Source organism: Erpetoichthys calabaricus, chromosome 17 (genome assembly GCF_900747795.2).
Source record: "Erpetoichthys calabaricus chromosome 17, fErpCal1.3, whole genome shotgun sequence".
Lineage (NCBI taxonomy): Eukaryota > Metazoa > Chordata > Cladistia > Polypteriformes > Polypteridae > Erpetoichthys > Erpetoichthys calabaricus.
The window spans coordinates 48,914,085-48,930,785 of NC_041410.2; the positions used below are offsets into that span (position 1 = coordinate 48,914,085).

The 16,701-nt window shown below is 41.0% G+C and overlaps 1 protein-coding gene across 1 annotated transcript in view; it reads left to right on the top strand.

The window, feature by feature from the left end:
* dis3l (DIS3 like exosome 3'-5' exoribonuclease) overlaps positions 1-16,701 on the top strand; it is a 111,138-nt gene that overhangs the window by 81,418 nt on the left and 13,019 nt on the right. The window contains exons 7-13 of the mRNA XM_028823845.2: positions 5,535-5,708; positions 12,023-12,192; positions 12,293-12,454; positions 12,589-12,836; positions 12,919-13,011; positions 13,442-13,975; positions 14,192-14,346. Of these exons, the coding sequence (XP_028679678.1) occupies positions 5,535-5,708; positions 12,023-12,192; positions 12,293-12,454; positions 12,589-12,836; positions 12,919-13,011; positions 13,442-13,975; positions 14,192-14,346 (1,536 nt within the window). The remainder of the gene's footprint in view (positions 1-5,534; positions 5,709-12,022; positions 12,193-12,292; positions 12,455-12,588; positions 12,837-12,918; positions 13,012-13,441; positions 13,976-14,191; positions 14,347-16,701) is intronic.

The window sequence follows — 16,701 nt, forward strand, 5'->3', positions numbered from 1 at the left end:
TCCAGAGGCTGCAACAGGCACATCTGACACTAAATGTGGAGAAGTGTTTTTTCCTTCAACCCCAGATTAAATTCTTGGGCCATGTGGTATCGGGAAAAGGGGTTGAAGTAGACCCTGAAAAGGTGGCAGCAATTCAGAACTATCCTAACCCCACTAATATTAAAAGTCTGCAGAGGTTTCTTGGTCTTGTTGGGTGGTATCACAAATTTATCCCTCGATTGGCTGACATCGCTGCACCCTTGCATCACTTGCAGAAAAACGATGTTCCATGGGAATGGACAGTGCATTGTCAGGATGCAGTTGAACAATTAAAGGGGGCCGTCCAATCTCCACCCATCCTGGCTCAACCTGATGTTCAACTCACATTTCAAGTTCATACAGATGCCAGCAACATCGGGCTTGGAGCGGTTCTGACCCAAACGAGCGAGGGGGATCAGAAAGTAATTGCTTATGCATCAAGGGCTCTGCATGGGGCCGAGCTCAATTACTCCACCTCGGAAAAAGAATGTTTGGCGGTGGTTTGGGCTGTGGAAAAATGGCGCCACTTCCTAGAAGGGGTGGAATTCGAGGTCTTCACGGATCATAATGCACTGACTTGGGCTTTTAATCAACCAAAGACGTCATCTCGACTGACCAGATGGGTTTTGCGCCTCCAAGCTTTCAACTTCAAGGTATTTTATCAGAAGGGCTGCAATAACATTGTCCCGGATGCGCTGTCCCGGAGTTATTGGATGTCTGGGGATATATGTATGGTAACTACTCATACTCAATGGACAGATCTGCCTTTAAGTATGCAGGACCTAGCTCGAGCACAAACCCACTGTCCTGTGTGCCAGAAGGTTGGTGAAGATTCTAATGAGATGGGACGGGATCGCATACATTTCAAGGACATCCAGGGTGTCCTTTTCCGTGTGGTGCCGGCCAGTCTCGGAGGATCCAAATGCCAGTTAGTGGTCCCGGAAGAGTATGTACCCAACTTCCTTAATTATTATCATGACAGTCCTTTTGGTGGGCATCTTGGGCGAATGAAGACATTGATGAAGATTCTGGAAGTAGCTTGGTGGCCCACCATTCGAAGGGATGTTTGGAGCCATGTGAAATCCTGTAAAATCTGCCAACAATTGAAGAACCCCCCTGGTAAACCAGTAGGATTTCTCCAATCCACTATTACATCTGAACCCGGCGAAATGCTGGGAGTTGATTTGATGGGGCCTTTACCTTCATCCAAAGCCCAAAAGACAGTGCTAATGGTGGTGTTGGACTGTTTTTCAAAATGGGTAGAACTCTTTGCTCTCCGGGACACCAAGGTTCCAAAGATCTGTTCTATTCTCAAAGATGAGATTTTCACCCGCTGGGGGGTCTCAAAGTATATTGTGTCTGACAGGGGCCCGCAATTTACTAGTTCTATGCTTCAGGAACTGTATAAAGCGTGGGGTATCAAACAGAAACTTACCACGGCTTACCATCCGCAGACGAATTTAACGGAAAGAGTGAATAGGACTTTGAAGACTATGGTAGCCTCCTATGTGGGTGAACGACACCAAGACTGGGATAAGTGGCTACCGGAGCTCCGATTTGCTATCAACACAACTGTGCATGAGGCCACTGGTGAGACCCCTGCTCGGGTGGCTATCGGACAACAACTCAAAAGTCCCCTGGATCGTCTTATCACCCCAGCACCTCTCCCTGATTCAAAAACATACAATACAATTCAGATCCTCGAAAAATTAAAGCAGCAAGTACAACGGAGGTTAGTGAGTGCAACATCCAGACAGGCTAAGTATTATAATGCACGACGGCGAGCGGTACCCTTTGCTGTCGGGGACTTGGTTTGGACTAGGACTCACCCACTCTCCAGTGCTGTCAACAGATTTGCTACTAAGCTAGCGCCCAAGTGGGGGGGTCCAGTAAGAATAATAAAATGATTAGGACCGGTTAATTTCCGCATACAAAGGGGTAGTGGTGTAGATGCCATAGTGGAAACAATACATGTGGCCAATATTAAGCCCTACTTTGGACCCGCCGTGCCGCCGACTGGGGGTGGGGATCTATGTAGCGCTGCCACATAAAGAATAATGTTTTCTGCTGTCGATCGGTTGTTGGGGGAGGGGGGGGGAAGGGAACAGTCTTCCAACAGAGATTGACAGCGGTGCCCCAGAGGTGGAACTTCCGGTTTGTTCGAGGAGTAATTTGCATAAAGCGCGCCGTTTTAAAAAGAGGAGAGAGAAGAGAGAAAGAAGAAGAGCATCGGATAACAGAAAAGGCAGATCAGCTTCTGCTCTGGCCATGGGAAAAGCCTAGGAGCTCCTATCAGTCCTGTCGGAAGGTGGATGGTCATCTCTTTAGTACCTGGGAATCGATCGTTCTGCTATTACCTACGGACTTGGGTGAGCTATCTAAACGGACTTACTTTACTTTAATCATGGCGCAAGTCTGACTGTACGTCCTTTAAGACGAAGAGGAGATTGGATATATAGTCCGCTATTTTCAGGACTCCGCATCAGCTTGACGGCCGTTACGGGAGTATTACAGTGGACTATTCTGCGGATCTATCTATTATCGCTGGAACGGGAATTGGAGGGATTGAATACTATTGATGTGTAGATACATGTATATGTGTGTGGCGCTGCAAATTAAGGGTTACTTAGGTTCGGGCGGGGCGATCCATGTGTAAGGGATTGTTTTTCTATTTGTTGTTTATTTGATGGACTGCATTGATATTAAGGGATTGTTTTTATGAGAATAAAGGCTATACGGGAAATTTACTAAGGTGTGATATTGGCCTATCCTTTTAACATCTGCCTTTAGCTAGGTCAGAATAGTGGTAGCAATACTCTCAGGCTAGTGCTCGAGACAAATTGTTACAATATGGTCCTGGTTTCTATCATGAATGATCACCAATGACACTATTGGTGCTTGCAGATTCCGTGATGCTGGTTCAGCGAGACATTGCTGCTCCACCTCCATAAAGCATTTTACATGCTTCAGCAAAAGGATTATTGTCGCTCATGAATGAACTCAGCAGGGTCATGAGGTTGGGGTTGCATTTAGAGTTCTCTTTGATTTGCATTCTTTGTGCAGACGCCTCATCAAGACCAAGGATATAAAGTTGAGCAAATCGACGATGAACATCATTTTCAGGATGTAGAGCCCCAGATCTGTGATAAATCTGTCCATGAATACGAAAGCAGTAGGGCCCGTATCCGGAAGGAGGAGCAATTTTAGCACCCATTGAAGCAAAGGCTAATGCGCTGTTAAATGACGTTATGTTGACTATGAAGTTTTTTGAGTGTTCGTGTTGTCCCGTCATGAGGCTCATCAGTAAAGCAGATACCCGTATCGGAGGTAAACTCACTTTTCCTTTGTGGCAACAGATGTTAACAGTTTATCTGCTGGTTGTTCAGCAGGGAAATGTTTCGCACCACAGAATGTGCACCGTAATGGTAAATTTCCACAAAAATGTTGGTTGATGTCGTCCTCAATAACATATGTTCCAGTGGCTGCATGAAGATGCTGAGGTGTAGGTAATTGCGTGAGTGTTGCTCTATGATTGCGGTCTTGTTGGTTTCGTCTTTCGCGTCAATGGGATGCTTCCTCCTATGTTGCATTTGCTCTGTAATAGCGGTCTTGTTGGTTTCGTCTTTCGTGTCGATGGGATGCTTCCTCCTGTGTTGCATTTGCTCTGTGATTGCGGTCTTGTTGGTTTCGTCTTTCGCGCTGATGGGATGCTTCCTCCTGTGTTGCATTTGGTTGTCGAGTGCGGTCTTTTTCGTTTTGTTGACGTTTCTGTTCGGAAAAGACCACTTCATCTAGCGGTCTTTTGCGAGGTATAATCGTCTAAGGTTTAGGATAACTCGTTCACTATTGTGAGGAAATGGTGCAGTGCACTTTACCTGGAATGTGTGGCACTAAACTCTTGACATGTGTACAGGTATTCCGGAGGGCCATTAGAATACGATATGATTCCGTAGTCCAATGTTAACCAAAATTAACCAAACGTTCTCAGCAATGTTAACATTATTTTCTAAACAAATATTAATCACCTGGCAACGCAAAACAGTCCCACGTTTAAACAAATTGTTATCATCACCTAGCCACAAAAGGTTTAAACAAATTGTTATCATCACCTAGAAACGAAAGGGAGACGTACGTACTGTATGTACATACGTACGCATAGGCATTTTATATATATATGATTGGAAAAAAAAAAATCTATTTCTCTTTACAAGGATATGTTCAAAGCTTTTTCAGAGCTTGGCAAGCATTCATAAATATATGCCGGGCTTATGATTAACCATTGTATTGTACAGGCTATTCTATCTTATACAAAGAATTACTTTAGATTGGGTCATGTATTTGTATTCTCTTTCGGGTGGGGGCAGGGGGTTGAATGCTAAGTTAGTTTAGTTTTTTTTGTTTTTAGAAGCATATGTTACTGTGATTTGACTATAGTCGATTTCACATTAGGTGACTTCAAGTTGTGGGGTCTGTCAAATTTGCCGACTACAGTCACTAGTTTCATCATTAGATCATGTCAATTTAAATGACTTAAAATCGCTGCCCATGTCTACTTTACTGACTGAGTGCCAACTTTGCAGCACAGTGTTGCTCACCCATTTTTGTGATGGCCAGTAACATGTTGCCTGATGAAGCCAGCGCAGATACAGTTACACCGAGTTCAGGCACAGTCTTTGACCTTTTTCTTTCTTTCTTTTTTTTTTTTTCTTTTTCCAATTCTGTTTTATCATGTAAAACATGAGACAACAGAAAGATGGGTCTCTCCTCTATTTGCAAAATTCAAAACTTCTGAGTACTTTATTTCTTGTTGCTACATTTTCTGGATGAGCACTTATTGGTTCACATTGCTCTAATACACTTAGAGCCTGTCCCTACAACAATGATGCAATAAGTACAAAATTCCTCTTCAGCAGACTGGAATAGGCAACAAGCATAAATGCCACTTCGAAACACTGTGAGTGATGGAGATTTTATAGAAAGTGAAGACATTTTTTTGAACTAAAGTAGAATGCATTGTGCACAGATTTACCAATAAAACATTTTTCGTTTCATTCACAGTTGATTGTATGTTACTTTATGCAATATAAAAATAACATTTTATCTGCCTTAGATCATCAGGTAAATTTGTGTGCTTATCAAACCCTATCAATTGTGAAGCCATATATAAGCTCATGGATTCTTCTCTATCTCTGAAGATGGCTTTTTTCCTTTGCACTCTAGTAATGAGTGAGTAAAAGTGTGCCTTTTGAAGGCAAATTTTTCATTTTGTGTTTCTCACTATGATTTATCAGGATTTACAATGCCTGCGGCTAATCTGTGAATGCCCTCAGGCATTCTAGATTTCAGTAGGATGACACATAGTTGGAGCCAAAAGTATTCTAATTACTTTAGTAAAATTGGTCACAGGTTAGCAGGTGCTGGCCGTGAAAAATCACACACATACTATCTAGGGTCTACCATCAATTTTGCCTACAACAATACTGAACTAATAGCCTTTTGTTTTTATATGTTTTCAGAGCTCAATAGTGACATCCTGGTGTTTGGGTGGAAGCCACGGAATCGTGGAATTCATGGAGATGTGGTAGCGGTGGAGCTTTTGCCACGTACGGAATGGAGGGGTCGAGTAATAGCTCTAAGTGAAAATGAGACCGAAAATGGAGAGGAACCCCAGAGCCAGCCAGTACCTACAGGTATCCCACCGTCGTGGAGCCTACATAATTAAACATAGATATGAAAGCAGGGAATACTTTAAGTACAATAAAGATCAAAAGGACCAAAAATCTTTACTTTATTTCCTTATTTGAATACTTTATATATTTTTTTTGTTTTTTTTATTCTTTATATCTTTCATTTGATGTATTTTTACATGCATTTTACCAGAAATTTTTATTTATAACATGGCTTTCTTAACTGACATAATTGCAAAGTCTAATCATAGATGCCTGATGTCTAAGGCATCATCCCAGTTTTGTCCAGTAATGGAGGAAAAAAAAACTTAATGCTATTTTGTTTGATGTCAAGATTGTTTTCAATATGAGAGACCAATATGATAACACATACTTCACAAAGACTGCTCACTTAACAACACGTGGTATGCTGGATAGAATGTTGGCTGTGTGTTAAATGTTTACCATGAATTCCATGGAGAAAAAGTCTCTAAAAGATCACCTTCCATAGGGACAGGTATACTTTCCTACCTCAAAACTAAAAAGGAAAATACCTACATTGTGTATACCACACAATATATATTCAGTTGAGCTTGAAAACTCCAATATTACTCTAATTTAAATGGTTATAGTACACCATATTTCCATATAAAGAACTAGAACAACATCAAAATAGTTAGTCTATTTAGTTTTATTTAATTTGATTCTAAAACTACTGTAATTGGGAAAAGGTCAAAATATTAGAGAGAAAAAGTTTATAGGGGCTTGGTTGCAAATTGGGCAAAAGGAAAATGCATACATAAATAGTAAATAATAAATACTAGTGTCAGAATTAGCAGAAATTACGCCCAAATAACTAAATTATCAGCCCCCAAACACACACACACACTCTCCCCCAAATATTGGTGCATATAAGACTAGCTTCCATACCCATCAAAGACAGGTTTAGAAGGAGCAAAAGTATATTCGGATGGCTAAGTTATAAAATATACAATCTTTTAACATGACCACCTTCTTGTTGAGCAAAGTTGTATGTCGAACTTCATGTTTTTTTTCAGTAAGTTGTTCACACTACAAATTACTTAATCTAATGCAGTTTTTTCTGATGCAGTTCTTTGTTTCACATCTACTTCTCTTCATGTTACCGAAATATTTTTCCTTAGATTTATTGCTGCTCTGTTACTTGTTCACATTTTTAAGATCTAACACCTTATTCCATCACTAAACAGGATAGGAACAAGAGACTGAGTGAGGAGTTTGAGTGTCTGGGCTTGCGAGTGTTCTGGATAAAAACCAAGATCCAGGCCTGTAATCTCTTGAGCATAGCCATCAGCAGTGTGTCTGTCTGTGGAGAGAGTGTCAACCTTGTCAAGAGGTTTACTTACCTCGGCAGCGACATTCATATCTCTGGTGACTGTTCCAGTGAAGTCACTAGATGGGTTGGGAGAGCATTGGGGTTTGGGTAATGTTGACGTTGCAAAGGGGTGTGTGACACTCCCTATATCTCTATAAAAGGACGAAGGACCAAGTTTTTAGAGTCCTGGTGCTCCCTGTTTGCTATACGGTTGCAAGACATGAACGCTATCCAGTGACCTGAGATGGAGACTTGACTCTTGTCGGTATTATGTCTCTTCGGAGAATTCTTGGGTACTGCTTGCTTATCTTTGTGTTGAACAAGCGGTTGCTCATGGAGTCCTGAATGAGGCACATTACCCGCATTGTGAGGGAGCATCAGTTACATTTCTTTAAGTTACATGGCTCTACTTTTTATTCACCCAAACCCACAATTGTGATCAGACACACAGCCAGATGCTTGTTATTTTTATATATAATTTAGAAACCAAAGAAGTAAGAATTCAAGCACTTTATATATTTTAAAAAAAAAAAAAGGTGAAGAAATGTACTGCATTTAGGGTGTGGTAGGTGGACCTGTTCTGGACGGGGGCAGATTTAATAATTTGGGACCCTAAGGCAAAGACAGAAGTGCTGTCCTCTTCAGTCCCATTACTCCCCCTTTTCTGTACTACAAAACTATGCATGGATGATATGACAATAAAGCCACGACAATAAAGCCACGGCACTTAGTAATCTAAAGCAGGGGTGGGTAAATGTTTTGGCTAAACTGTTAATAATGGCTCATGCCATGGAAGGTATAAAATCTTGCTAGAAAGGAAATAAAAGAAAAAACAAAATTTGTCTTACAATACCCAAGTCCTGAAAACAAAATTCAAGTTTGTGATGAAAGATGGCAAACTGAGCTACATGTCTTGCAAGTAGAGGAGTACAGTAATCCCTCCTCCATCGCGGGGGTTGCGTTCCAGAGCCACCCGCGAAATAGGAAAATCCGCGAAGTAGAAACCATATGTTTATATGGTTATTTTAAGAATGTCATGCTTGGGTCACAGATTTGCGCAGAAACACAGCAGGTTGTAGAGAGACAGGAACGTTATTCAAACACTGCAAACAAACATTTGTCTCTTTTTCAAAAGTTTAAACTGTGCTCCATGACAAGACAGAGATGACAGTTCTGTCTCACAATTAAAAGAATGCAAACATATCTTCCTTTTCAAAGGAGTGCAAAGCAAGCAGTCAAAAAAAAAATCAATAGGGCTTTTTGGCTTTTAAGTATGCGAAGCACCGCCGGTACAAAGCTGTTGAAGGCGGCAGCTCACACCCCCTCTGTCAGGAGCAGGAAAAGAGAGAGAGAGAGAGAGCCACAGAAAAACAAAGTCAAAAATCAATACGTGCCCTTTGAGCTTTTAAGTATGCGAAGCACTGTGCAGCATGTCCTTCAGGAAGCAGCTGCATACAGCCCCCCTGCTCACACCCCCCTACGTGAGCGCAAGAGAGAGAGAGAGAGAGAGAAAGTAAGCTGGTTAGCTTCTCAGCCATCTGCTAATAGCGTCCCTTGTATGAAATCAACTGGGCAAACCAACTGAGGAAGCATGTACCAGAAATTAAAAGACCCATTGTCCGCAGAAACCCGCGAAGCAGCGAAAAATCTGCGATATATATTTAAATATGCTTACATATAAAATCCGCGATGGAGTGAAGCCGCGAAAGGCGAAGCGCGATATAGCGAGGGATCACTGTAATCTGTTGTGGTCATTCCGATTTAAAACTTCTTTCATATTTTTAAACAGCATTATTTATACTGATTTATGCACAGAGCCAGAGTGACATCCAAAGTTCCACTTTCGGGATGTTGCTAACAACTGAATCCATCATTAATAAAATCACCATGTGCACTCTCATTCTTTAAAAACAAAGGCAAGCAAACAGCTAAAAATGCATTTATTTACCCTTTTATAGGCTCTCCCCATTCCTATAGTAAAAGGTTGATTTCTGTAATTGCTTTTTGGATGACACCGCTTGGCAACTTAGTACACTTACAACAACCAACTTAACAATAGAATCCCTGAAGTCTACGAAAGAACTCATAATCCCTGGCCACCTTAAATTCCCTCGCACCTCCTCATCAGCATCTTTTGTTTTGTAAATGTGTTGATCAGCACCGGCACCAGGCAGCCTGCTATCCCATCCCCCACTGAGGCAGCTTTAGTCGTACACCAAGTTCTTGTAGCTGAAGTCTCTTTATCGTGGTGTGAGGTGCCTTGAATTGTATAGGGTAAATAATAATATATCATTATTTGGAACACATACATTTCATGTGTGTTCCGTGTCTACAGCATTCTGTATAAATGTAGAATGGCAAGAAATGTTGAACACATAACTAAAGCTGAATCTTTTTTCATGTTCTACTAATAATTGGCAAAATTCTTGTCTGCTTGGCTGGTGCAGAGGTAAGAATGGCTGTCTCCAAGTCGAGAAGTTGCGGGTTCGTTCCTGGGTCTTTTTATGCTTTAACTGTTTTGAGTAGTGATCAGCTATTATTATTACTATTCTAAAATAAAAACATACTGCACATTTGATTTATTTGAGTCTGTAATAGCCAGTGTAAATTTATGGTACTTGTAAAAGTTAGCATTTTGTTTTATTATTCACTTTTATTCTTTCAGTCACTTTCATGCTCCCCCTAGTCTGACACTGTTCGTTTTCAAATAAAGACGTGCTATAACAGAAGTGAATTCAGATGAGGATATGGGTTCTACATCGGAGAGAGCACAGATGCCCTCCCCGCAAGAAACGTCCAGTCACACATAAGAACAACGCAGCTGCACCAACAAAAGATGTAAAGGTAAAAGATGGCACCATTTGGATGCAGCAAGAGGTTGGGCATCATCCTGCAAGTGAATCTGCCACATGCATGTCCTTCAACGAAACAGCAGGGCCTATATAAAAGCTAGATCGAATGTTATTTACCTTGATTTATTTGCGCAACTTCCTACAGCGTAAAATCACAAGTAGACTGCAGAGCTTCCCATGTTTGAATGATATGGGCATGCTGACAAAGTACATGTGCAATGCCACTCCTTATTCAGGAAAAGATCCCAGTCATCCCACAGGAGAAAGACGTTCCTAGACTATGGTCATAAAGCTTATGGATCCATTTCTGGACAAAGGCAAAATCGTAACAACAGTTGCGTGAAGTGCGACAGAAGCTTCCATCTGCAGCTAAAGTCACTTGCATACTGAAGTAGCATTGCACATGTACTTTGTCAGCATGCCCGTGTCAATCAAACACAGGAAGCTGGGAGAACTTTGTGTATGACTAAAGCTGCGTCAGTTGGGGTTGGGATAGCAGGCTGCCTGCTGCCGGTGCTGATCAACACATTTGTGAAACAAAAGACGGAGATGAGGAGGTGCGAGGGAATTAAAGGTAGCCCGGCATTACAAGTTTTTTCGTAGACTCCATGGATTCTAGTGTTAAGCATCATTTTGTTAAGAGCACTTCATGAGGGCCAGAATACTAAAATCTTTTTTGCAAGTAGTCTAAAACCATTTGCACTTGTACCAGGGGCTAGACTCTGCCTGCAGGTTATAGTTTGCCAACCCCAATTCTTAAAGGTGATGCTGTAATCATTAGCTGTAGAAGTGTAAGACGTGGTGGCCATTTGAAACTCTAGCTATGGTGGAAAATTATCATCTGGTTGCTTTTTATTCTTCTTGGCTGTTGCATTTGTTGTAACTTTAATAGGCTCACAAAAAAATTAAAAAGTACGAAGCATCAGTTTATTTCAAGAAACAGGAAGTTACATTTTGGGAGCTCTGCAACAAATGTTTTGTTTTCTTCCTTCTTATTAGTTTTTTTGCTTCACTTTGGTAGCTTCATTTCATTTTCTGTTCATTAACTTGTGTTCTGTAGCACCTACTGGTCCTGAAATTGACTCTGATGCACTACAAGCTTCTTTTCATCATTATTTTGTACATGTACTTTTTCAGACTTCTCTCACAATTGTGTGGTAGTGTTGCAGCAACATGGCATAGTCTATTATGGCCTGGACTGAATGTGTTACACACATTGATGAAAGATCACTGAAAATAAAAGCTATAGCAGCAAGTATGGAATGTTTGAGATTTTAGATGTTAAAAAAAAAGGGCCCATCTTTGCCTAATGATTAAGTCTACCCCTGCTTAAAAGTCATATGTGCACTTGTTTGACTGAGCTATGGAGTAGTAATTTGTAGCAACCAAAAGGCACTCAGACCCTCACCATTTAAAAGCAGCGATTTATTTATTTTATCTGGGGCACACCCAGCCTTGACTATGCCACACACACACACAACTCATACACTAAGACAAGAACACCATTTGTTACATTAAATTCTGAAAATGTAGAAACCCAACTAAAACCCCCCAATGGCGATATCTAATCAGCTAAACAAAGATGCGTAAAGCTCGCAAGACAGTATGTCACAGGTGTAATGGATGGTGATGGATGAAACGACTCCAGTGAACAGCCTTCTGAAGGAGATGTAAAGATTGTCCTACCTTGATACTGAATGGCCAATGATGATTTGCAACAGATGGAGTGTGCTCCATGGACAATGGCTTCCAAACCAGGTGAAACCACATGAACAAACCAGATACAGAACACAAATGTAGAAAAATTGTAACTGTAATCTAAGTGAACTGGTTTGAGTAGTGGATGAAAGCATTGTAGAAAGCAGATTTTCCTTGGCTTCCTTTTAAAATTAAGTGCCTCATCTTCTTTCACCCAACATCCCCAGAGAGAATAACAGAAGCTGCCTAGTGGCACAGGGTTCCCAACTCTCCTGGGAAGTAAAGTCAGTTTCATGTGTTGCTGCTACAAATTCAGAGTCCCATCATTGGCCATTCAGAAAATTTGCAGAATATTGGTTTACTTTGAGTTCTTTTGGTCTTTCATAGACCTGTGGAGTTTGTTGTACTGTTGGCTTAGACTTTTCTCTTTTCAGGGCGAATAGTAGGAATCATTCAGAAAAACTGGCAGGATTATGTAGCAACATTTCCTCCTAAAGAAGAAATCCAGTCCCAAGTAAGCAACTCCAAGAAGGTGCTGGTTACCCCCTGGGATTATAGGATCCCCAAAATTCGCATCAGCACTCAGCAGGCAGAGACCTTGCAGGTGAACCATCTACCGCAACCTTGGGAGCTATATTGTTACACTTGAAGTACAGCAAAAAAGATATGCAAGGCTAATCAGCACTGTGCTCCTCTATCATCAGGACCAGCGTGTAATTGTACGGATTGATTCGTGGGAGGCCTCTTCTTTATATCCCAGTGGCCACTTTGTCCGAGTATTGGGCAGAGCGGGAGATCTGGAGACGGAGCTGGCTGCCATTCTAGTTGAGAACAACATTCAGGTGCTGCCTTTTTCTGAAGCACAGGTGCGTTCAGTGACATTAACCTATAATGGTTCAAGAGCACTCGTGCCATCAGCATCTCCATTTTGAGTGTAGGCTAGCAAACCCTAGATGTTCAGTGTTGAAGTTAACCTAACCAGGATTTTGCTTGATTTTAGATGCGAGAGATGCCTGCTTGCAATCCTGAAACTCCCTGGACAGTTGACCCATGTGAGGAATTGAGGAGAATGGATCTAAGAAATACTCACTTAGTGTATAGCATCGACCCCAAGGGCTGTGAAGATGTAGATGACACATTGTCTGTTCGCCTACTAAACAATGGGAACCTTGAACTTGGTGTTCATATTGCAGATGTTACACATTTTGTCAAGATGAACTCTCTCACCGACCTAGAGGCCCAAGCAAGGTATGAGAAGTTCTTTAAAGCTCTACTAATAAGGATACTGCCTTCATCATGGACACATTTATTAGTCACTCTTCTGTCACAGGGCTACAACATACTACCTGGCTGACCGAAGATTTGACATGCTGCCAGCTGTCTTAAGTGCTGACCTCTGCTCACTACTGGGAGGCCTTGATAGGTAGGTCTTTACAGAATTGGTAACAGGAGCAAAAGGACACTAGTCTGTGTAATGCTTGATGCATTTTAATTGATTCATTGCTTATCAATTATAATACTGTGGGATATTAAAAGTGTAAAGTGGTGCCAGAGGTCAAGCTCAGATCAAGTCTCTTATAGTGTCCAACTGTTGCTGTTCATCACCAGATGTGCTCTCCCCTTGCTACTGCACACACACATTATTGTTAATTCCTTGTACCAAAATTGTATTTTAAGTGGCAACCAAATCAGAATTTCTAATACAGATTGGACAAACAGAATTATTGTGCTTTTCAGGGAAACATAAATACTGTCAATTTTGTCAAATGCCAATTTTTCTGTGTTTGTTTTTCCCACATTGATATGGTGGTATTACCCTTGTTTTACCATTTGCTTCCTCTGTCCTCTAACAGGTATGCAGTGAGTGTGCTATGGGAGCTTGAGCATAGTTCCTACAAGGTGCTACATGTGTGGTATGGTCGTACCATTATCCGCTCCTCATATAAGCTTTTCTATGAAGCAGCGCAAGCTTTGTTGGATGGAGACTGGACAGTGGTAGAAGAGATCCCAGAGCTGAACAGCCTGCCTAAAGATGAAAGAGAGAAGAAGCTTGAAGTGCTCATCTGGTCACTCCGTAGCTTGATGGATGTTGCTAGACATTTTAGAGCCTTAAGAGACCAAGGTGGTGCACTCGAGCTAGAAGGCATGGAACTGAATGTTCAGCTAGACCAACAAAAGAATATTGCTGACTTGGTACCAAAACAGCCTCTTGAAGTGCATGAGACTGTTGCTGAATGCATGATCCTTGCCAATCACTGGGTGGCTAAGAAGATCTGGGAGAGCTTCCCTCATATGTCGTTACTACGACAACACCCACCTCCTCGGAAAGAATTCTTCACAGAGCTGATAGAGTGCGCCCAGGCCAAAGGTTTCCATATTGATGTCAGGTAACATGACATTTGTTGTGATGTTTGTTTACCTTCAGTGTCTTGTATGTGTGTCTGACCTCATTGTGCAACATCAGTGAGTGAAGTGCTTTTTGCGTTTAGGACATTCTGCCTGTTTTAACCTTATAATGAAATAACTGTCCGTTCTTGGTGTACTGTTCAACACACCATGCACAGTGTTTTTTTTTTTTATGAATATTCTGCCAATCTTTGCAGCAACAATAAGGCATTAGCAAAATCCCTAGACCAGGCAGTGTACCCCAGCGACCCAGTGGTGAACAAGATTCTGCGATTCATGGCTACGCGAGCCATGTCCAGCGCTATGTATGTTTCGTCGGCAGTGTGTCCACAAGTCCAGTGTTATCACTATGGTAAGAGAAGAACAGTAATCATTTTTTTTCTGTAACCTCTTCTGTGTCATTTAACAGAATTAAGAATTGTTGCACAAGAGCAGCATTTTTACATTTACTTTGAGATTTGGTCAGAGATGATTTTATTCCAAACTATCACAAATAGAGTTTTTTTTTTTTTTTTAATTTCAAAGATCCCATTTGAAAAGCATTGGTGAATTTTCAAAATCACCAGTTTTAATAGAGAGAAAGACTCTGTGTGACCTCAATTACTGATTTATTCACTCTTTCAGAATTTACCTTGAGAGAGATTGTTTCGACTTGTATCTTTTTCCAAAGCTTTTCCCATGTGGTGGTCGTTATATTTTACCTGCCTTCCCATTCTTATCTACTTTAACTTCCTTGTCAGATACTCTGTTCACCTTTAGATCCCCCTTCACACAGTCCATTCACTCTCTCTTTGGTCATCCTCTTCTTCTCTGTCCCGACAAGTTCATATCCATGATTATTCTCCTCACATTATTTACTTCTCTTCTCATGATATGCCTGTACCACTTTAACCTTCTTTCCTGTATTTTCTTTAAAATTTCCCCAAATGTAAATGTACTCCCGATTCCCTTATTCCTGATCTTGTCAAGCTTTGTTACTACACACATCCACCTCAGCATCCTTATTCCTGCAGTATCCAGTTGCTTTTCATGCACTTTTTTTAACTACCCAGTTTCTGATCAATACAACAATGTTGGTCTGAAGACTATTTTATACTCTTTACCCTTCCCTCTTGTACTGATTCTTCAGTAACATATCACTCCTGATAGCCTTTTTACAAATTGATTGCATTTTATGGTTTATTTCTAAATCTAGCTCTCCATCTAGTTACTGTTGATCCAAGATATTTGACCTTTTCCATCAACAGAGTTTGTGCATCACTATTGTGATGGATCAAAGTCATCTGTATTGTGTTTGAGTGTACTTTTTTATTTTAACATCCAAATTCTTTTAGTAATTCTTATTACTAAATTATTAATTAATAATAAATTAATTCTTATTACACATCTAAAATAAATTCATAGACATAGAAAGCAGTTCTTGTTAGGTTTAGCTCCTGACCCAGTCTGTCAACTTTTCTCCACACGTCCTGGGAATGTCCCACGATTGCAGTTCTCTGGTCCTCAATTGCTCTTGCTGTCACCTTCATTTTGTCCATCTCTATTTCTTGCCCTTCTATCATTCTACATTTTGGATTTCTCTACTGTCATTTTTCATCAACAGCACAGTAATTATATAGCTACAACTGCTGCCAAAGTTGATAAGCTCTCCAATGGAAGAATCCCTGACCTTGTTACTTTTTGTGGGAGGTCCTCCTATATATATATATATATATATATATATATATATATATACACACACACACATATACAGTACTGTGCAAAAGTTTTAGGCTGGTGTGAAAAAATGCTGTAAACAAAGAATACTTTCAAAAATGGAAGTGTTAATCATTTATTTTCATCAATCAACAAAATGCAGTGAATGAACAAAAGAGAAATCTAAATCAAATCAATATTTGGTGTGACCACCCTTTGCCTTCAAAACAGCATCAATTCTTCTAGGTACACTTGCACACAGTTTTTGAAGGACCTCAGCTGGTAGGTTGTTCCAAACATCTTGGAGAACTAACCACAGATGTTCTGTGGATGTAGGCTTCCTCACATCCTTCTGTCTCTTCATGTAATCCCAGACACACTCGATGATGTTGAGATCAGGGCTCTGTGGGGGCCATACCATCACTTCCAGGACTTCTTGTTCTTCTTTACGCTGAAGATAATTCTTAATGACTTTGGCTGTATGTTTGGGGTCATTGTCCTGCTGCAGAATAAATTTGGGGCCAATCATACACCTCCCTGATGGTATTGCATGATGGATAAGTATCTGCCTGTATTTCTCAGTATTGAGAACACCATTAATCCTGACCAAATCTCCAACTCCATTTGCAGAAATGCAGCCCCAAACGTTCAAGGAACCTCCACCACGCTTCACTGTTGCCTGCAGACACTCATTATTGTACCGCTCTCCAGACCTTCAACGAACAAACTGCCTTCTGCTACAGCCAGATATTTCAAATTTTGACTCGTCAGTCCAGAGCACCTGCTGCCATTTTTCTGCACCCCAGTTCCTATGTTTTCGTGCATACTTGAGTCGCTTGGCCTTGTTTCCACGTCGGAGGTATGGCTTTTTGGCTGCAACTCTTCCATGAAGACCACTTCTGGCCAGACTTCTCCAGACAGTAGATGGGTGTACCTGGGTCCCACTGGTTTCTGCCAGTTCTGAGCTGATGGCACTGCTGGATATCTTCCAATTTCGAAGGGTAATAACAGC